The sequence below is a fragment of the Salvelinus alpinus genome, chromosome 23, assembly GCF_045679555.1.
Source record: "Salvelinus alpinus chromosome 23, SLU_Salpinus.1, whole genome shotgun sequence".
In the NCBI taxonomy this organism is placed as follows: Eukaryota; Metazoa; Chordata; class Actinopteri; order Salmoniformes; family Salmonidae; genus Salvelinus; species Salvelinus alpinus.
The window spans coordinates 37,721,061-37,742,602 of record NC_092108.1 but is presented as its reverse complement, the minus strand read 5'-3'; the positions used below and the strand labels follow the sequence as shown (position 1 = coordinate 37,742,602).

The 21,542-nt window shown below is 43.3% G+C and overlaps 1 protein-coding gene across 2 annotated transcripts in view; it reads left to right on the top strand.

Annotated features, from left to right (window-relative positions):
* LOC139550908 (glypican-1-like) overlaps nt 1–14,088 on the top strand; it is a 111,856-nt gene extending 97,768 nt beyond the window's left edge. For both annotated transcript variants that reach the window (XM_071362165.1, XM_071362166.1), the window contains 6 exons: nt 6,397–6,562; nt 6,796–6,926; nt 11,472–11,597; nt 12,179–12,312; nt 12,493–12,668; nt 13,703–14,088. In XM_071362165.1, the coding sequence (XP_071218266.1) occupies nt 6,397–6,562; nt 6,796–6,926; nt 11,472–11,597; nt 12,179–12,312; nt 12,493–12,668; nt 13,703–13,911 (942 nt within the window). In that variant the 3' untranslated portion in view covers nt 13,912–14,088. The remainder of the gene's footprint in view (nt 1–6,396; nt 6,563–6,795; nt 6,927–11,471; nt 11,598–12,178; nt 12,313–12,492; nt 12,669–13,702) is intronic.
* Nucleotides 14,089–21,542: the final 7,454 nt, after the last annotated feature.

Here is a 21,542-nt window from a genome sequence, read left to right as displayed (position 1 = left end):
TGAGAGAAGAGTCCCTGGTGCCTCTTCTTCTAATGTAAACAAAAACCCCCACACTACAAGCAGCTAAATGGACGGCTCAAATCCTCCACGAATCCTACAGCATCCGGCATTTATTTTGTCTTGTCATGTTGTCTGTGGCTCCAGACCTTTGTAGCGCTGTGCGTCACACTGTGTACAGTAGTTCTCTGGCGGCTCTATACTGCTTCTCTAGAACAGTGTGTGGTAAACACACTCAGTCACGGGGCCCATTAACAGCCTATAAATAGGGCTGTGCGTCTCATTACTGGCCAATTAATCTCTGATAGAGTTACAGCGCATCAGAGGAGGGAGAAATCTAAGAGCAGAACACTAGGTCGTTCACACATACAGTGTGTACAGGAGAGAAGGGAGAGAGTGAGTCACAGCTCTGGACAATGTCAATGGAGCTACATGAGGCAGAGGAAGGGAAGGTAGTAGAGGATGAGTGGAGAATATAGGAATGGAGGAGAGAGGAAGGTGAGAAGGAGAAAGGGGAGATTTATGCATTATGTGGAGTTTCGAGTCTGATTGGACCAGCCAGGGAGGCAGCGGGCTGAGCAGAATGCCAGATGGCATGCTGGGATATGGGTACGCCCCCCCCCCCCTCTCTCCTCCCTGTAGTTGCAATCAGACTGTAATTGGGATTGTGTGGTTAGGAGAAAGGGAAACGGAGCGAGAAAGAGCGGGTAGAGAGGGTTTAGACGAGGTAGAGAGGAAAGAGTGAATGGAAGAGATACGGTAACAGAGGAGGGAGCGTCGAGAGAGTCGGAGTGAAAGGGACACTCATGTACACACATGTTGACCTTGGCTGTGACAAGAGATCACTGTGAGATGTACACCTTCTCTCCCCCCTCCCCTGCCATCAAATCACACTGTATCCAAGAGTAGTGTCTGTGTGCCTGTGTTAATGCGTGCCAGAATACTCCCTGACCTCATTGAGAATAGCAGCGCTTGCCCTGCGCCCTGGCATTAGTGCAAGGATGACATTTTGTAATTTGTAAAAGCCGCACTAATTACTTACACATTTTCCCCAGCCAATGTCATTTAATGGACACATCGCTCAATGTCCTTCAGCAGCAGCAACACGGCCACAATCAGCAAATATGGATCAGATCAGGCAGCTCTGGGGGAGAGGAGGAGAAGGGAGGGGAATAGGTAGAATAGGTGTGTGTGGGTGAGATAGCTAACAACTGCTTATCAGCCTGACACCCTGCGGGCTGGCAGTGCTCTGTAGTCCAGCCTGGCAGGTCTGGAGAGTGGATCCACAGGGCATACGTCATAAATAGAAATGCCAGCTTAGCGTGTCTGGCTGTCTGCCCATGCTAATACTATTCTTGTTCCCCTGCTAGGCTAGGCTACACTAACTGTTGCCATGCTAATGCCTGGCCTTATTCCCTTAAGCCCATGATAACTCTAATGCCCATTTACAGTATGCCCGTGGCATGGCGAGGCTAACTTCTGCCATGCTTTCCCTTATTCCCCCGGCTACGCTAGGCTACACTACGCTAGCTGTGGCCATGGTAATTCTGGGCCTTATTCCCTTATGCTCGCGGCTTCGCTTCGCTAGGCTTCGCTAGGCTTCGCTAGGCTTCGCTACCTGTGGCCACTGTAATTCTAGACTTTATTCCCTTATGCTTGCAGCTAGGCAATGCTACGTTGTGCGCTTAATTGAGTTACCCGAAGGTCCCTCTGTGTGGGCGGCGTGTCTTATCCCCTCTATAGGGACACACAGAGAAACTGAGGCTGAGAGAGATGCATCACGCTAACACGCTAACCTTCACATCAGCACAATACTATTAACCCTCACCTTGCCTTATGGAGAGGACAATTATATAGTAGTGAACACACTTTTAGTAGGCTATACCTCCTCATGACTGTTGCAAAAAGATGACCTCAAACAGTTTATAAAAGCCTAATATCACTTTAATAACCCTGCACTTTCCTTATTTCAGAATAGGAGAGTGTGAACTGTATCTTTTGCTATTGCGGTAATATCAACAAATGTCATTGGTGCGCTGATTTTAACACTCAAAATTGACACCCTACAGAGCGGATGTTTCTCAGCAGTAGTGCTCTGATTTGAACCTTACTCTTGTCTTGTGTGTGGAGGGGGCCATTTCTCACGGATGCGTTGACATTAACTGCTGTAGCAGGAGCTGATTGCCTGAGCCCAGGGCTGTACTTTATGGTGCCTCTCCTTTCCAACCGCCTGCAGATGTGTGTGTGTGTTAATCTGTGAGTGTGCGTTACTGTGTGTGTGTGTGTGCACAGATAAAGGAACGGGAGAGATTGAGGAAGAGAGAGACAAAGAGAGAAACGCTTTTGCTCAGAGGTAGATCTCTCTCCTCCCTGTGGTATTCCCTACCTTCCAACATCACCACCAGTTTTCAGGGACGCTCTCTGTCCTGATGGCACAGTACAGTAGGAAGTAGGCCACAGCACGCGCCACATATATCACTACGAGGCTTGGAGTCTAGTACAGCTAACGCAGGGGGAAGAGGCTACTCATATATCTTCATTAATTACACAATGAGAGAGAGAGAGAGAAAGAGAGAGGCCACCCTATTCCCAGGACCTCTCTGACATGTGTACAGTATATGGAGATGTAGTGTAGTCAGGGTCACAGTGGTAAGGTTGAATAATGTACTGTTTACATGTAGTACTGATAATGTCATTGGCGTGGCACGCGCACACACACACACACACACACACATTTGCTCTTAATTCACAATTCTCCAAAGGTTACCTAATTAGTGTACGGTCGGTGTGTAGAACTGTGTAGTTTGTGTCGGTTAGCCAGGCCCAGCATCTCTCTCTCTCTCTCTCTCTCTCTCTCTGTCTCTCTGCTTGGTGTGCATCCACAGAATTACAGGGAGGGAAACTGTGAGCATTAACCTCAAGCAATCAGGGCATGGATGATTTGCTCACTCCATTAAGCCTATTGTCTATGGTTTGGGATGTCAGAGCTACAGTATGCTAGCCTGAACCCAGATTTGTTTGTGTCCCTCTCATTGCCTCATTGTTTGGCATGACAAAGTGTTAAGAGAATTATGTTCTCAATGTTCATAAACTGAACTTCAATTAAACTACTCGGTTTGTTACCAAGAATTTGTAAGGTTCTTGTTGAAATGAAACAGACAGAGGCCAGTCTACAATAGTCAGAATGTTTATTTAAGAGAGCTCTCCTTATCATTTCCTGTACATTGGTTTATATACCTCACATTTTGTCATAACTGTCCCTCCTCCTCTCAGACAATATAGTTCACAAGTCTTCTCCTACTCATACATTGCCTGCCACCTGTTATACAATGTACTACAAGCCCAAGGTTTCTCCCCTCCCTGTGTGGGGAGACTTCCTTCCCTGTTATCAGTTTCACAGTGGTCACACGTTGTCTACCACAGTTCCTCTTCTCTTATGGACAAACATTCTCCATCATTATACAGAGGCAGGGTAGAATTCTGTTAGTTATAGTTATAGTTAAGTTAAATGTATACATCATTTAGTCATTATTCATAAAATTCATAACACAATGAATGAAAAGGAGTTGACAAGACAGCACAAACAGATCTGGGGTCAGGCTAACAGTATAGCGTCGCTGTCTGATGAAAACCTCTCATCTTTGACGGTTTACATTTTTAAAAAACATTTATTGAAAGCAGTGACTCCCTTCCATGTACTCTGAATATTGCAAGACTCTAGGACCAAGAAAATGTATTGAAAATAGCTTCAGAATTGTATGTTCTGTAATGGGAAAATATTTCTCCATTTCCTGAAAAGTTTCTGTTTTGGAGATAAGAGTTTTCCATCAGACAGTGACGATAATAGGCTTCTCTGGCTGCAGTCGTGCTATAAAGCCCTCACTTCATTGAATGTGTGCAGGATGATAATATTAACTCAAATGAAGGAAAATTCCTTCCTTTCAAATATTCTGTCTCTTCCTTTGTGTCTACTCCCTGACTCTAGGTCTTCATGTTCTCTCGCCCGTCTCTCCGTTTGCTTTCTGGAACTTTATTATTTACAACCCTTTTCTTTGGGCTCTATATATGTCTTTCCACCCCCCGCAAAAAATGTCTCTCTCTCATTCAAACAGTGATTGCCTGACTCATTCTTTTGCCTAACGAGTGGAGGAGAAAAGGAGTGAAGGAGGAGCGGAGGGGGGACGCGGGGGCGTGCTGTAGAGTCAGGATGCGAAACAAACACTATTTTATGTCATCACCAGAACCCTGCATTCCCATTGATTCATATTGACTGTTTCCTAATCAATAGATAGTCACTGCCTGCTGTCAACATCAATATCATCAACAGTCTATGGATGTAAAGTGAACTGTCTCCTGGTACGATATCAATAGCAGGTTAACAATCCCATTATAATTAGTAGATAAGGAACCTAACCTAGTTCATCAGTGCCATTAATGTCAGGTATCATTAGAGGAAGAGGCTTCTGTCGGTGGTCCTGAGACCATTTTCATTTTGTCTTTAACATTGGATACTGTTAGCTAATGTCTGCATGTTTCTGCTAACTAGGCTTTGTCTGACTTTGATATGACAAGGGTGGCGGTTTCCAGGAAAAGCATCACACCGCCCCAGATGTCAGCTAAGAGGAGTTTGGTATTCCGAGCTGAGCTCTCAGTCTCCCTCTCACACAGATACACACACACACTTCTACTGGAGTTTTGTATGCGTAGCCGGGGCTCTCTTGCTAGCAGGGCTTACTGGTATTAACCCAGTTTCAGTTATAATGCACCAAGGCCCTTTCCTGAGGGAACAGCCCAGTGGGATAGCGAGAGAGAGAGAGGCGGAAGAAAAGAAGGATGGAGGGATCTGGTGGAAAGTGAAGACGGATGTGTCATGCAGAGGGAAAAAAAGCTCATTCTCTCGGCTGATCGGTTTCCACGGTAACCAGGTTGACTAAAACCTACAAGCGCGGCGCTAGCGTAAAGGGATGGCCATGGGAAGTGACCTCCCGCTGTATTGTGTGTGTGTGTGTGTGTGTCGTTTGTTCGCCCATCGCCAAGGAAACTCACGCGTTCACAGGATCTTAAGCTGTTCTCCTTTCCACATATCTCAGGACCCATGATAGTGAATGACAATAATGGAACTATTGTAGTAGTGGCAGAAGCAGTAGTAACCGTTGGAATGGCAGGGACAGTCACTGAAGGGCCTAATGCATTTCTTTCAGTCTTGTTTGTCATTGGAACATATGCTATTGCTCATAGAGGTGTTGGAACGGCCAAGGCTTTGTATGAAAAGAAAACCATAAGAACTCACAGGGACATTCATTTCATGATTGAAGGGAAACATGTCGGTCTGTATTTAGCCTGGATGCCAGGCTGTTTCTACCTCTGATTTGTCAATGCTCACAGGGGCATTTGTGTCTTTCCTACACCGTGTAAAGTACCTCAATTGAGCGTATGCATTAATATTGAGAGGTATTTATGATATACAGTACCAGTCAAAAGTGTGTTGGGTCATTGTCCTGTTGAAAAACAAATGAGAGTCCCACTAAGCGCAAACCAGATGGGATGGCGTATCGCTGCAGTATGCTGTGGTAGCCATGCTGGTTAAGTGTGCCTTGAATTCTAAATAAATCACTGACAGTGTCACCAGCAAAACACCGTCACACCTCCTCCATGCTTCACGGTGGGAACCACACATGCAGAGGTCATCTGTTCAACTCCTCTGCGTCTCACAAAGACACGGCAGTTGGAACCAAAAATCTCAAATTTGGACTCAACATTGCTCATGTTTCTTGGCCCAATAAAGTCTCTTCTTATTATTGATGTCCTTTAGTAGTGGTTTCTTTGCAGCAATTTGACCATAAATGCCTGATTCACGCAGTCTCCTCTGAACAGTTGATGTTGAGATGTGTCTGTTACTTGAACTCTGTGAAGCATTTATTTGGGCTGCAATCTGAGGTGCAGTTAACTCTAATGAACTTATCCTCTGCAGCAGAGGTAACTCTGGGTCTTCCTTTCCTGTGGCGGTCCTCATGAGAGACCGTTTCATCATAGCGCTTGATGGTTTTTGGGACTGCACTTGAAGAAACTTTCAAAGTTCTTGAAATGTTCTAGATTGACTGACCTTAATGTCTTAAAGTAATGATGGACTGTCGTTTCTCTTTGCTTATTTGAGCTGTTCTTGCCATAATATGGACTTGGTCTTTTACCAATGAGAGCTATATTCTGTATACCCCCCTATCTTGTCACAACACAACTGATTGGCCCTAATGCATTAAGAAGGAAACAAATTCCACAAACTTTTAACAAGGCACACCTGTTAATTGAAGTGCAAGAAAAACTTTTGAATGAGTAGGTGTGTCCAAACTTTTGACTGGTACTGTATATATCATCTGTTTTGTTGTGTGCCTCCTCTCCCAGGTGCCCCTGAGCCCAGAGTGTGTGCGTGCCATCATGAAGATGTCGTACTGTCGCCACTGCCGTGGCGTGCCCTCTGCCAGGCCCTGTGCCAACTACTGTGCAAACGTGCTGAAGGGCTGCCTCGCCAACCACGCCGACCTGGACACAGAGTGGAGAAACCTGGCTGGTGAGACATATAAACACGCACCACACACACACGCACACGCACACACACACACACACACACACACACACACACACACACACACACACACACACACACACACACACACACACACACACACACACACACACACACACACACACATTTGCACACTCATTTGCACACTCATTTAATTTAATTTAATGCTTATAAGCATGCATTCACATTTTAATATTGTATTCCCCCCGTCTCTGTAGATGCCATGCTGCAGGTGGCTAACAAGTTTGAGGGTGCATCCAGTGTGAATGTGGTGTTCCTCTCTCTCCCCAAGCGCATCTCAGAGGCTATCACCACCATGATAGAAAACATAGACACCTTTAACACCAAGGTCAGTACAGCAGTCAGCACACGCACACACGCACACTGACACACACACACGCACAGATATACTACCGCCAGTCCACACTTTAAAATATTATTACCGATCACACTAATACGGTGTTGATCAGGGCTCATATCACATATTCAGAGCCTGATGTTGAATACCTGTGCTGATTTAATGTAATAATGTTCCACATACCTGAACAGGGACTCATAACACAGTCTCAAGGCCAAACATTAACTTCTCCTTTTAATGGTGTACGAGCACCACTTTTATGTGCCTGTTAAAAAGCATAAGGAGCCATGGAATCTTATTTTTTTATTTAGTGAAGGTGGGAAAATATGTAAATAGTGTTGGGGAACAAATGCTTCTCTGTACTGCGCAGGTGTCGAGGCCAGATTTGGCCTGAGGCTCTGCCATGACCTGGCAGACTAGCCTTCACAACACCAGCCAGGATCAGATTACATGATTCTAACCTTAACCACTAGGGAGGAAACCAACTGACCTGAGATCAGTGTCTAGGGACAGCTTCACCTGCTTATTGACAGTCTTCTATAGATGATGTATAGGCCTATTTGTCCTACCAGGTTTAGAAAGTCAGTTTGATTCATAAAGTGTTTCAATATGCAACTACTGCTATTGCAGCTGCTCTGGTTTCATTAGTTATCACGTGTCAACAGAGTTACAGTTAGGATTGGGAGTAGGACAAATTTGTTCTACATCCGTGAGTAGGGGCACCTTCTACCTCAGGTTAGTACCATATATGATAGATGTGTGTGTGTGTTTACGTGTTTTATAGAACAGTTATTTATGCAGGAGAGGCAGAGAGCCTCAGAGCTATCCAAAACAGACTAAACAAGAGGACAGTTTAACTTAAGTCTGAAGGAGCATAGGAGGTGTGTGTGTTCTTGGCATTGAAATTCTTAGGTTACTATATGATGTTAAATCTGAGTCCTCTGGCGTTGTAAGTAGTGCTAACTACTGTAAGTGGTGCTAAGTAGTGCTATGTACTGTAAGTGGTGCTAACTATTGTAAGTAGTGCTAGTAGTGCTAACTATTGTAAGTGGTGCCACAGTAGTAGTGCTTAGAGGTGCTAGTAGTGCTAACTACTGTAAGTGGTGCTACAGTAGTAGTGCTTAGAGGTGCTAGTAGTGCTAACTATTGTAAGTAGTGTTAGTAGTGCTAACTACTGTAAGTGGTGCTACAGTAGTAGTGCTTAGAGGTGGTAGTAGTGCTAACTATTGTAAGTAGTGTTAGTAGTGCTAACTACTGTAAGTGGTGCTACAGTAGTAGTGCTTAGAGGTGCTAGTAGTGCTAACTATTGTAAGTAGTGTTAGTAGTGCTAACTACTGTAAGTGGTGCTACAGTAGTAGTGCTTAGAGGTGCTAGTAGTGCTAACTATTGTAAGTAGTGTTAGTAGTGCTAACTACTGTAAGTGGTGCTACAGTAGTAGTGCGGGGTGTAGGCACAGGTGGTAGTAGTGCCCGTAAGGGGCTACGTGTGGCTGAGGGAGTAGGCTCGGGGTTAGTAGTGCTAACTACTGTAAGTGGTGCTACAGTAGTAGTGCTTAGAGGTGGTAGTAGTGCTAACTATTGTAAGTAGTGTTAGTAGTGCTATCTACTGTAAGTGGTGCTACAGTAGTAGAGCTTAGAGGTGCTAGTAGTGCTAACTATTGTAAGTAGTGTTAGTAGTGCTAACTACTGTAAGTGGTGCTACAGTAGTAGTGCTTAGAGGTGGTAGTAGTGCTAACTATTGTAAGTAGTGTTAGTAATGCTTAGAGGTGCTAGTAGTGTTAACTATTGTAAGTGGTGCTACAGTAGTAGTGCTTAGAGGTGCTAGTAGTGCTAACTATTGTAAGTAGTGTTAGTAATGCTTAGAGGTGCTAGTAGTGTTAACTATTGTAAGTGGTGCTACAGTAGTAGTGCTTAGAGGTGGTAGTAATGTTAACTATTGTAAGTAGTTTTAGTAGTGCTTAGAGGTGCTAGTAGTGCTAACTATTGTAAGTAGTGTTAGTAGTGCTAACTACTGTAAGTGGTGCTACAGTAGTAGTGCTTAGAGGTGGTAGTAGTGTTAACTATTGTAAGTAGTGTTAGTAGTGCTTAGAGGTGCTAGTAGTGTTAACTATTGTAAGTAGTGTTAGTAGTGCTAACTACTGTAAGTGGTGCTACAGTAGTAGTGCTTAGAGGTGGTAGTAGTGTTAACTATTGTAAGTAGTGTTAGTAATGCTTAGAGGTGCTAGTAGTGTTAACTATTGTAAGTGGTGCTACAGTAGTAGTGCTTAGAGGTGCTAGTAGTGTTAACTATTGTAAGTAGTGTTAGTAATGCTTAGAGGTGCTAGTAGTGTTAACTATTGTAAGTGGTGCTACAGTAGTAGTGCTTAGAGGTGCTAGTAGTGCTAACTACTGTAAGTGGTGCTACAGTAGTAGTGCTTAGAGGTGCTAGTAGTGTTAACTATTGTAAGTAGTGTTAGTAGTGCTAACTACTGTAAGTGGTGCTACAGTAGTAGTGCTTAGAGGTGCTAGTAGTGTTAACTATTGTAAGTAGTGTTAGTAATGCCTAGAGGTGCTAGTAGTGCTAACTATTGTAAGTAGTGTTAGTAATGCTTAGAGGTGCTAGTAGTGTTAACTATTGTAAGTAGTGTTAGTAGTGCTAACTACTGTAAGTGGTGCTACAGTAGTAGTGCTTAGAGGTGCTAGTAGTGTTAACTATTGTAAGTAGTGTTAGTAATGCTTAGAGGTGCTAGTAGTGTTAACTATTGTAAGTAGTGTTAGTAGTGCTTAGAGGTGCTAGTAGTGTTAACTATTGTAAGTAGTGTTAGTAGTGCTAACTACTGTAAGTGGTGCTACAGTAGTAGTGCTTAGAGGTGCTAGTAGTGTTAACTATTGTAAGTAGTGTTAGTATTGCTTAGAGGTGCTAGTAGTGTTAACTATTGTAAGTAGTGTTAGTAGTGCTTAGAGGTGCTAGTAGTGTTAACTATTGTAAGTAGTGTTAGTAGTGCTAACTACTGTAAGTGGTGCTACAGTAGTAGTGCTTAGAGGTGCTAGTAGTGTTAACTATTGTAAGTAGTGTTAGTAGTGCTTAGAGGTGCTAGTAGTGTTAACTATTGTAAGTAGTGTTAGTAGTGCTAACTACTGTAAGTGGTGCTACAGTAGTAGTGCTTAGAGGTGGTAGTAGTGCTAACTATTGTAAGTAGTGTTAGTAGTGCTTAGAGGTGCTAGTAGTGTTAACTATTGTAAGTAGTGTTAGTAGTGCTAACTACTGTAAGTGGTGCTACAGTAGTAGTGCTTAGAGGTGGTAGTAGTGCTAACTACTGTAAGTGGTATTAGTAGTGCTAACTACTGTAAGTGGTGCTAACTTCTGTAAGTGGTGCTAGTAGTGCTAATTACTGTAAGTAGTGCTAGTAGTGCTAACTGCTGTAAGTCGTGCTAGTAGTGCTAACTACTGTAAGTGGTGCTAGTAGTGCTACCTACTGTAAGTGGTGCTAGTAGTGCTAACTACTGTACATGGTGCTAGTAGTGCTAACTACTGTAAGTGGTGCTAGTAGTGCTAACTACTGTATGTGGTGCTAGTAGTGCTAACTACTGTACGTGGTGCTAGTAGTGCTAACTACTGTACGTGGTGCTAGTAGTGCTAACTACTGTACGTAGTGCTAGTAGTGTTAACTACTGTACGTAGTGCTAGTCGTGTTAACTACTGTAGTGCTAGTAGTGCTAACTACTGTAAGTAGAGCTAACTTCTGTAAGTGGTGCTAACTATTGTAAGTAGTGCTAGTAGTGCTAACTACTGTAAGTGGTGCTAACTATTGTAAGTAGTGCTAGTAGTGCTAACTTCTGTAAGTGGTGCTAACTATTGTAAGTAGTGCTAGTAGCACTAACTACTCTAAGTAGTGCTAACTATTGTAAGTAGTGCTAACTACTGTAAGTAGTGCTACAGTAGTAGTTCTAGTAGTGCTAACTACTGTAAGCAGGCTAGTAGTGCTAACTACTGTAAATAGTGCTAGTAGTGCAAACTACTGTAAGTAGTGCTAGTGGTGCTAACTACTGTAAGTAGTGCTACAGTAGTAGTTCTAGTAGTGCTAACTACTGTAAGCAGGCTAGTAGTGCTAACTACAGTAATAGTGCTAGTAGTGCTAACTACTGTAAGTAATTCTACAGTAATAGTGCTAGTAGTGCTAACTACTGTAAGTAGTTATACAGTAATAGTGCTAGTAGTGCTAACTACTGTAAGTAGTGCGTTTGGGCTAGTAGTTTTAACTACTGTAAGTGGTGTGTGTTTGTGTTGTGTGAGATGTTAAAGAGATCACACACAATTCTGTATTGTTCCGTCATGTATAAGGTGGCTAAGTACTTTGTTTAGAGTTTTCTATTCAGAAGGGGAAGTTTCAGTACTGGAGAGTAAGAGTTTAGAGGACAAAGTTTCATTACGATGCTGAAGGTTGAGTTCAACTGTCATTTAGACTTTGTAGTTTTTGTCACTAAATATTCAACTGAATATTTTGCTCCCTTTCTCTCCTTCTTACTCTCCCCATTATCTCGTTCTCTCTATTCTCAGGTGTTTCAGGCCTGTGGGAACCTGAGGGAGGAAGGAACCAGCAACATTGGGTTGGAGGAGGTGAAGAAGAGGTGGAAGGTTACAGTGCAGGACAGCCCAATCTCTGGGGCCAGACCGGAGAAACTGGTCAGTGATACTGTCAATAGTGTTCTCTCTCTCTCTCTCTCTCTCTCTCTCTCTCTCTCTCTCTCTCTCTCTCTCTCTCTCTCTCTCTCTCTCTCTCTCTCTCTCTCTCTCTCTCTCTCTCTCTCTCTCTCTCTCTCTCTCTCTCTCTCTCTCTCTCATTTCTCAGTCACTTGAGATATGATACTGTTCCTGTTTAGTCATGTTTATTCTTACTCTGTGAAGAATGCATAAATAGCAAAGCTGCAGTCAGGAATGCAGTGAGTCAGATGCATATCAAATGTGAGGGAATGGAAACAACCATCATTGTTTTCCTACAATAAACAAACAGTTTGTTGTTGTTTGTTGCTAACACAGAAGCTGTCTGCAGAAAATGTAAATGCTTGAACAAACTTGATATTGAATAGCTTTTGATAGCAGTTTCCAGTACACAGGTTGTTTTCATTAGGCACCAAACGAAAGAAAAGGGACTGAAACAGGGAGGGTCTACCTGAACTTGTCCAATAAGAAATGCTCGTTTTCATTTTCCATTGCAAAACGTTTTGCTACTGTATGTACTAATGACATAATGTCATGGTCCCCAGGTTTCTGATGTGTCGAGAAGGCTGAGGGACATGCAGTCCTACTGGGTCTCGTTACCCAGCACCCTTTGCAGCGACAGAGTGGCCACCAGGGGCCAGGGTGACGACAAGTGCTGGAACGGGATGGCTCGTGCCAGGTATGACCTTAAACCACGTCTGCGTGTGTGTGTGTGCGCAAGCATGCTAAATGTATGTGTATACTGTATGTATATGTGTGAGTGTGCATGCTTTCGGGTGTCTCTGCGTGTGTGAGTGCGTGCATGTGTGAGTGTGTGTATTTGAGTGCCCACCAGTCACCCTCTCTCCTTGTCGCCCAGGTACCTTCCAGAGGTGATGGGTGACGGCCTGGCTAGTCAGATCAACAACCCTGAGGTAGAGATCGACATCACCAAGCCAGACATGACTATACGCCAACAGATCATGCAGCTCAAGATCATGACCAATCGCCTCAGAAACGCTTTCAATGGCAACGATGTAGACTTTCAGGACACCAGTGAGTACAGACCTAGGATCAGCTAATACAATGCGAATACTGATTCAGGTACAACGTCATCCAGCTGTGTGGAGTTCAGAGATGGTCAAAACACTATGACAGAGATTGCGTCATGTTGACATCATATGACTACTGGAAATATTTGAAATGCTGCTTTAATTGTCTCCAGCTTGTCGTTTTATAGCTATTCTGAAAGCTATTGTTCTACACGATAAAGGAGGCCTAGAGAAAGAGAGAATATTTAACAGTGAAGAGCTCACTTTCCTACTTCTGTGACGTGTGTTTGATTTAAATAGACAGTGCAATTTCAGTTTTTATAGGATTGAGCTGGAATGAAGTTACGGAGAAAAGAACTTGGCCTAAATTGTGATGCCGTTTCTAATAATTGAGGTCAGAGTTTTGTGCTGCATTATGTCAGTCTTATTTCCTTATATCTGGGGCCTGAACCTGAGTGCCCTCTTCCTGCTTCTGAGGTGTCTATCAAATGCCTGATTTAAATGCTGTTTGTAGTTACTAGGAATTATAACAGGATAAGGTATTAGAGAATATATGTCTTCATTTTGGGAGTCCAGCCAATGAAGTATTCTATATGTACAAAGAGGGCTGCAAATGGAAAAGCACTTTTCAGCCAGCAGAGCCTGCATGTGTTATCAACTCTTTAAAGAGCAATTCCACCACTTTTCAACTCATATTCATTATCTCCAGCACAATATCAGTGTCTTCATATGTGAAAACGGCGCATTTATATGTTCTGTGGTTAAAAAGGTAAGAAAGGTCCTTAAAAGGTACTTCTCAATGACATCGGAGTGGGATTAAATGTAAAAAACTGGGATTTTTCAAACCTGTAACGAGTCTCTTCACATGTAGACCCTGGTATGGTGCTGTGAGATAATGAATGTAAGATTGAAAAGGGGTGGTATTGCCCTTTCGACTTAGTGCTTACTGGCACATAAGGCAGAGACATTTTCTTGCTATACCATACAGATCAGATTCTTTCTCTAAAAATGTATTTTATTTTTCTGCTCTGTCCCCAGGTGATGATGTCAGTGGTTCAGGAAGTGGGATGTGCGCTGACGATAACTGTGCTCGGGGCCCACGCCTCATGGCCCCAAACACAGACAGACCCAAACTCTATGCCTACCCCCCGGAGAACAAGAAGGTTGTGAAAGCCTCAGCCAACCACAATCTCCCCTTCATCGCCCTCTACCTGCTCTCATTGGTCACGTTGTTGCTCCGGCGGTAATTGACAGGGGATTCCAGGGGATTCCACCAATCGGGACTGAGTTTGGTACATGGGGGGCAGGACGAGGGGTGGGAGGAGAGGCGAGGAGAAGATGTCGGGGGTTTACCTAGTTAATTTGCCAAAATAAAACTAAAATAAGGAAAAATACTTCCTTTTGGTCTCAGATCAGAACAAAAATGGAGTAATGAGTATTATATTATTCATAGATTTTGGGGTTCTGTTCTTGTCTTTTATTTTACGGTATACGGCACCACTACAGCTGGTCTTTACACATTTTTCTTTAGTTTTGCTTTCTGGTGTTTGGGTGCTCGAACATATCTAAGACATGTTAAGAGTCAGTCTATAGACCACAGCGATATAGAGGATGTAAGTGTTGGTTGACACTGTGTAGGGGGGACTTTTCAGCCACGCTGAGTCAAACATTTGTTTTCCCACTCATTTAAACAGTCTTTATGTTGGAGGACATTATTTATTATAAACAGAATATAAACCCCCCTGGAGTGTCTTTGGGCGAAAAAGTATTTCTACCCCAAACTCAAATGAAATAAAGTATTGATGAGTTTTAAGGAGGATAATCTGGCCCGGGGGGTTTTGGTAAGACCCTGAAAACCTCTTAGCGTTAAACCCACACAACATCACATGGCACAACAGTGAGAAAATGAAAGCGCTTTGCATCACCAGTTCCCTCTGCTTGGTAATGTAAGCTGTAATATTAGTCGTGATCATATTCACAAAGACTTGATCCTCTGCTGTGGGAGTAACATGACCCTTCCATCCCTCTATCCATCTTTCCTTCCATCCCTCCACCCCTCGTTCTATCTTTCCCAAAGCAGATATGTTTCTCTAGGCTTTAGTTGGATTGGGGAATTTGTTGGAAACATAAAACATATTTGTGTCAATGTGACCACAGTAGTCCTCAGTATCGACACTATATTGGCAGTATATGGTAGAACCTATATTTAGGTTGAAGTTTGTGCTCTACCTTACAGAGAGAAGGGAAACTAGGAGAGGGCTGGGTGTGTGTTTGTTCTGTCTTCAGGTAATGGAGCTCAGTTAGCATTATAATGTGTTACTTTCTAGCTAATGACTGAGTTGTTATGGTACAAATGACCAATATTTTCAGACCGAGCCAGTCAGCTACAGTGGAGGGGTTATACTGCACTCGAACCACTTGTTGCAAAGCAGACTGTGTGCATGTCTGAACGACCGCTTCTTTGCTTAGACTAGTTGACTTAGCGATTGGAACTCCGTGGCGCTGACTTTTTCTCGTGTTTGTTTCTAACACCCCTCTCTCTGTCTTTCCGTTGCATTCTCCCACCTCCCTCCGTCCCCGATCTCGCTCCCTTCCGTCTTATCTCCTACGTTCTTCTTCCTCTTCTCCCTCACACCCCCCCTCTCTTTTATCTCTCCCTCCCAGGCTGTCCTTCATGGCATACTATTCATTTGCTATGACGACCTTCTGTGTTCTCTGACGCTTTGACGTGACAGCGTGGCTTGGTGACAATGACACAGTGCTTCATTATACTGCAAAAGTGTGTGGTCGCATGATAAAGAAGGTCTATTTGGGCTTATTCAACACGATGGAAACAGATAGAAACATTTTGCATATAGAACTGATTCCATGTTTTACTTCGCATGATATTGAAAGCATTGTCTCTTGATACAGCAATAGATTCCTACACAATGTTGTGGACATTTCCGTTAGACTGAATAGGCCCCCTGAGGGTCAGATGGAGAGGTTTTGATACTGTCTGTGCTCGTCAATAGCCAACATCGAAAGTGCGATGAATGAGGAGATTGGGGAGAGTTAGGGCTCCAGAGATATGATCATACACTATAATTGAGGGTCTTCAGTCTATGGCTGTACACCAGAACCGAGGAAGCTAAGCGACACGTCCGCTATGCCTATACTTCGGCTTCTGAGGCAGAAAATGCTGAAAATTCAGGAGGAACACACAGGAAATAACATGACCCCATTCAGAACCATAGAGTTCAGAGCACTCAAGCAGGAGGACTGCAGCTGTTATCAAAGCCGGTCCTGGCGGAGTCCTTTGCATCCAGGTTTTCCTTCCAGCCTTCACACAATTCTATTCCATTGATCTGATATGCACTTCATTATTCAATCAATTGGCTCAATTGAACATAATTAAGTAAAGGTTGGGTGAAAACCTACAAGAGTCCTCTTGGACCAACTATGAACCTTGGTCTCAGAACACATCTATTGAATAGGTGAAAATGCCTAGAAACAAGCATTATGATAGTGACACAGGGTAGTGATCTGATGAACAGGTTACTATGTGAGTAGGCATAGGGTTCCCTGGAGCGTACCATGTGAACTGCCCGTGGCTGCCCCACAGTGACATTCCAATGCAAAAACACAGTTAACCACTCACCCACGCCTACTTCACTCACTTTTAATGGCCACGCCTCTCAATGCCACTGAACAAAATTTGCACAACACCCCCCCCTCCCCCAGCACCCTTCCTCCCCCTCTCCTGTCCTCCTCTAACTCCTCTCCCGCTCTCGTCTGTATAATTCAAAATCCCCCCTCTTTTTAAACGCTGCACTTTTATGACGTAAGAGGCCTAGGAAGTCGATAGGATGGTATTGTCTGCACAAAGACTGAGATCAGAGATCACAAGATGACGGATCGATAGGTGAGTCGAAACTCTCCATAAACGTCTGTTGATGAGTATTTGTGTATGCAGATAAATATGGACCACTGAGATGGCTGCAGTTTGAGAAGGGTGAAATAGCATAATGTATAACTTGAACCTGGGTTCAACTACTATTTGAAATCTTTCAAACACTTAGTGTTTGTTCTACCCTGCCTTGGGTTTGCAGATGGGTGGGGGTTGCAGTTTTGGGTCTATTCTATTGGTCCTAAGCCAGGCCAGCTCAATCAAGCACAGATAAAGTATTTGAAATGATTTCAAATAGTATTCGAACCCAGGTCTGATATAACCAGGGGTCCTGGACATGTTTATTTCCCCTTCATGTGTTGAATGTGGCAGGCATTTCTGAAAGGTGCCAATTTCAAAGAAAAACATTGGAATTTAATTTTTTATTTTTTTGGTTCTATTTGTTTTCAGAAAAAAACCTATGGAGATGTTGTGTTTATGGTGACGATAGATGCAAGAAAAAACAGGTTGAATAAATATGTGTAATTTGCTGTTGTTTGTTCCTGGAACCTTGTGTCAATTATATGCCTTGTAAGATTTTAAAGATGCCCTGTGTCATGTTCATTTTGTGGTGGATGTTTGTGTGATTGATGAACTCATGAATGAACTTCATCAACCCGCAGAAGGGAATTCCAAGACAGGACAAACCAACAGGAGGACAGTCAAAGAAAAGCAGGGTTCACACAGACACAAAAAATCTGTACGTTTGTTCGTCAACAATGCATTTTATTCTGGGCCTTTTTTGAGGGAGTTTGCCAGCCTCACTCTAAACTATACTGAACAAAAATATATAAATGCAACATGTAAAGTGTTGGTCCCATGTTTCATGAGCTGAAATAAAAGAGAAGAACGTTCCATAAGCACAAAACGCTTATTTCTGTCAAATTTTGTGCACAACTGTATTTACATCCATGTTAGTGAGCATTTCTTCTTTGCCAAGATAATCCATCCACCTGACGAGTGGCATATCAATAAACTGATTAAACAGCATAATCATTCTAAAATGTGCAGTTTTACCACACGTCACTGCAACAGATGTCTCAAGTTTTGAGGGAGCATGCAATTGGCATGCTGACTGCATGTCCACCAGAGCTGTTGCCAGAAAGTTGAACGTTAGAGAATTTGGCAGTACGTCCAACCGGCTTCACAACCGCAGACCACATGTAACCACGCCAGCCCAGGGCCTCCACATCCGGCTTCTTCACCTGTGGGATGGTCTGAAACGAGCCACCCGGACAGCTGATGAAACTTTGGGTTTGCACAACTGAAGACTTTCTGCACAAACTGTCAGAATCCGTCTCATAGAAGCTCATCTGCGTACTTGTCGTCCTCACCAGGATCTTGACCTGACTGTAGTTCAGCGCCATAACTGACTTCAGTGGGCAAATGCTCACCTTCGATGGCCATTGGCCTGCTGAAGCAGTGTGCTGGTCACGGATGAATCCCGGTTTCAACTGTACTGGACAGATGGCAGACAGCGTGTATGGCATCTTGTGGGCAAGCGGTTTGCTGATGTCAACATTGTGAACAATGGTGACGGTGGGGTTATGGTATGGGCAGGCATAAGCTACGGACAACAAACACAATTGCATTTTAACAATGGCAATTTGAATGCACAGAGATAACGTGACGAGATCCTGAGGCCCATTGTCGTGCCATTCATCCTCCACCATCACCTCATGTTTCAGCATGATAATGCACGGCCCCATGTCGCAAGGATCTGTACACAATTCCTGGAAGCTGAAAATGTCCCAGTTTTTCCATGGCCTGCATACTCACCAGACATGTCACCCATTGAACATGTTTGGGATGCTCAGGATCGACATGTACGACAGCATGTTCCAGTTCCTGACAATATCCAACAACTTCGCACAGCCATTGAAGAGGAGTGGGACAACATTCCACAGGCCACAATCAACAGCCTGATCAACTCTAGGTGAAGGAGATGTGTCGAGCTGCATGAGGCAAATAGTGGTCACACCGGATACTGACTGGTTGTCTGATCCACGCCCCTACCTTTTGTTTAAGGTATCTGTGACCAACAAATGCATATCTGTATTCCCAGTCATGTGAAATCAATGGATTAGGGCCTAATTCATTTATTTCAATTGACTGATTTCCTTATATGAACTGTAACTTAGTAAAATCTTTCAAATTCTTGCATGTTGCGTTTATATTTTTGTTCAGTGTACATCACCATCTCCTATCAGACTGGGATGAGCACTGCAGTTAACATTATAAGAGATTATTTTGCCTGTAACAGGAATCCTTAAGCCCTTTTCCAATCTGTCTTTTCTGTCAGCGACTCATCACATGTCAGAGAACAGTTTCCATATCATTACAATACAGCTACTATACACCGTGTTGACAGTAAACTGGATTGGAACGCAGTGTACGTTTCACTGCCTTGGCGTGGTGAACTAATAAACCCCATACAGTCTGATTGAATGTGAAATGCACTTTGCCATTTTAATAGCACTGCAGTCCTCACCTATGACATATTTTGATATCCACAGTAAGGTTACCGACAAGTATTTACTTGGATGTAAGAGAGAGAATGAGAGATATATAACTCAAACCGTAGAGCTCTATGGGACATCCCAGACAGCCCTCGCCACCATAAACACAAGCGACCAGAGAGGGAGAGAGAGGAAAAACAGATCAACGTCTAGTTTTGCTATGCATTTGGTTGAGTTGTCAACTAACGTGAATTTAACGTGAAATCAACCAAAAAAGTCACCATGTCATTGGATTTAGGCTAAAAGTTGGGTGGGAAAAAATACGATATGCCCTTACGTTGATGACTTTTTGCAAATCTAATCAGTTTTCCAAGTTGATTCAATGTCATCACAGATTGTATGGGTTGAAATGACGTAGAAACAACGTTGATTCAACCCCTTTTGCCCAGTGGGAACAGCGAGGGAGACAGGAACACAACACACGTCAACACACGCATCCGCTCAGTGGATGATGTCAGAGATGACATCTGCTTTAAGGTCTATCTGGTGAACAGGGACTTGCCGGTAGCTACGCTGTGTGCTAAGTGGTTTGTCTTATCTGTGTGGATGGACACTTAAGTGGCCAGTCAAGCCACTCGCTTTCCGTTCATCCCCAAGGGAAGTTTTAGCACATTTTACTAGTCGATGATGCTCTGAGAGACTAACAAGTTCTAGTTCATAGAAAATGTATTCTCGGTATTCCTCTGAGAACCCAGGAGAATAAAAACGTGTGCTGTTACTCAGTGGAACATTGAAGAGCTTAGATACAGGTTCCTGAGCGTATGGACACTCTCATTAAGTTTGATGAACAAATGTCTGAACGTAACCTAAACCAGCTCTCTATCTGCTAGTGAGAACATATCAGTCCCTCCCAAGACAGATCCCAGGACAGATCCATTGCTCACAGCAAAGAGAGACATTGTTTGATGTCACAACACCAAAGGAATTTGAACGAGCCAGACAGAAAAAGACATCTAAAACCATTACACGGAGACTTACCACACCAGCTCCATACCCTTTGGTTATTTTTCTCCCAGACAGATGAGACAACCTCTGCGTGACCCTGGCCAGGCCCAAGGGAAAGAGTAATATCCACTCTTCTGTCCACCAGTAGACAAGACGTAGGGTTGCAACATTGTAACTTTCCAAACATTCTTAGGTTTTCCAGAAATCGAGTTTTGGAAGATTCCCCGGGAATAAGCAGGACATCCGGAGTCTTCCAACCAGGATTTCTGGAGAACCAGCGAATTTAGGGAAAGTTACCAGCATTTGCAACCCGAGACAAGAATCACTCATGACAGGATCAAGCTGAGTCTTCTAAAGCCTAGATAGATTATTTGATGGGAACGCATGTCGGCTCTAACCACGTTCTGCTACAAAACATGATCAACTGCAGCTCCATTAGATGTAAAGATATTCAGGTACTGATAATAATACCTTCCCACTAATTCTGTCCAGCTGTATTGATTACTGACCGCATATTAAGACGATTGGACATTCAGACAGGAGTGTGCGTTCACGAACACGTACACACACTACCCGACTAAACTATCTCTCTCTCTCTCTCTCACTAGCCCTCTCTAACTCACAACTGGACCCTAGTCGTGCTCTGAATGACTTGAGTGTACTGGAACTTGAAGAGTGGATTATACAAGTGCACAAGAGGATGAAGGATTCTACCCTATTAAAGGAGCTATAAAAGGGATGTTACGGAAAAACAGGTTTACCATTGTTATTTTTTGATATATTTTTTATTTAGCCTTTTTAAGGTTGACGAGGTCAGTGATTTGCGTAGGCTTCAAGTACTGTGCTTTTCAAAGCAAGGTAAGTCCTTTAGTCTACAGGGGAGTTTCAAGATGCTGTGTCCACTTATGAACAAACTATGCGTCTCTTTCAATCCCTCTGCTCAGAAGGACACTGTTCCATTGTAATCGTCATTGCAGTTCATTGCGTTTCGCAACAGGTGCGTGGGGGTGTGGCTACAGCTGTGATCTACTGTATATCAGATGATAGATCTCCAATCATCTGATCTAGGATTAGTTGTGATTTTTTAAATCATAAGACTGGTCTTAGATCAACACTCCTACTCTGAGAATGTCTGTGAATACAGGCCCAGTGTTTGATACAGTTATGAGCTCAATTTATTGTTTCAGTCCTTCATTCGCATCTGTCTTTGAGAGAGGGTTACAGAGTAAACAAACAGCCATGAACTGTAATGCCACAGATTCATAACTGACTCAGAAATCCCCTTTTAAACATTCACTTCAGAATCAAGAGATAGGGCCAAAGGAAGCAGTTTGTTTCAACTAAATCTCCTTAAAGGGCCTGTGGACTCACAGCACTGTGTCTCTTGGCTCGGAAGTGTGATATTTCTCCTTTAATATGTCATGTGTTAGATGTTTTTTACAATAACACATGTTTATAAATTACATTTAGGGAATTCCAATGGCCA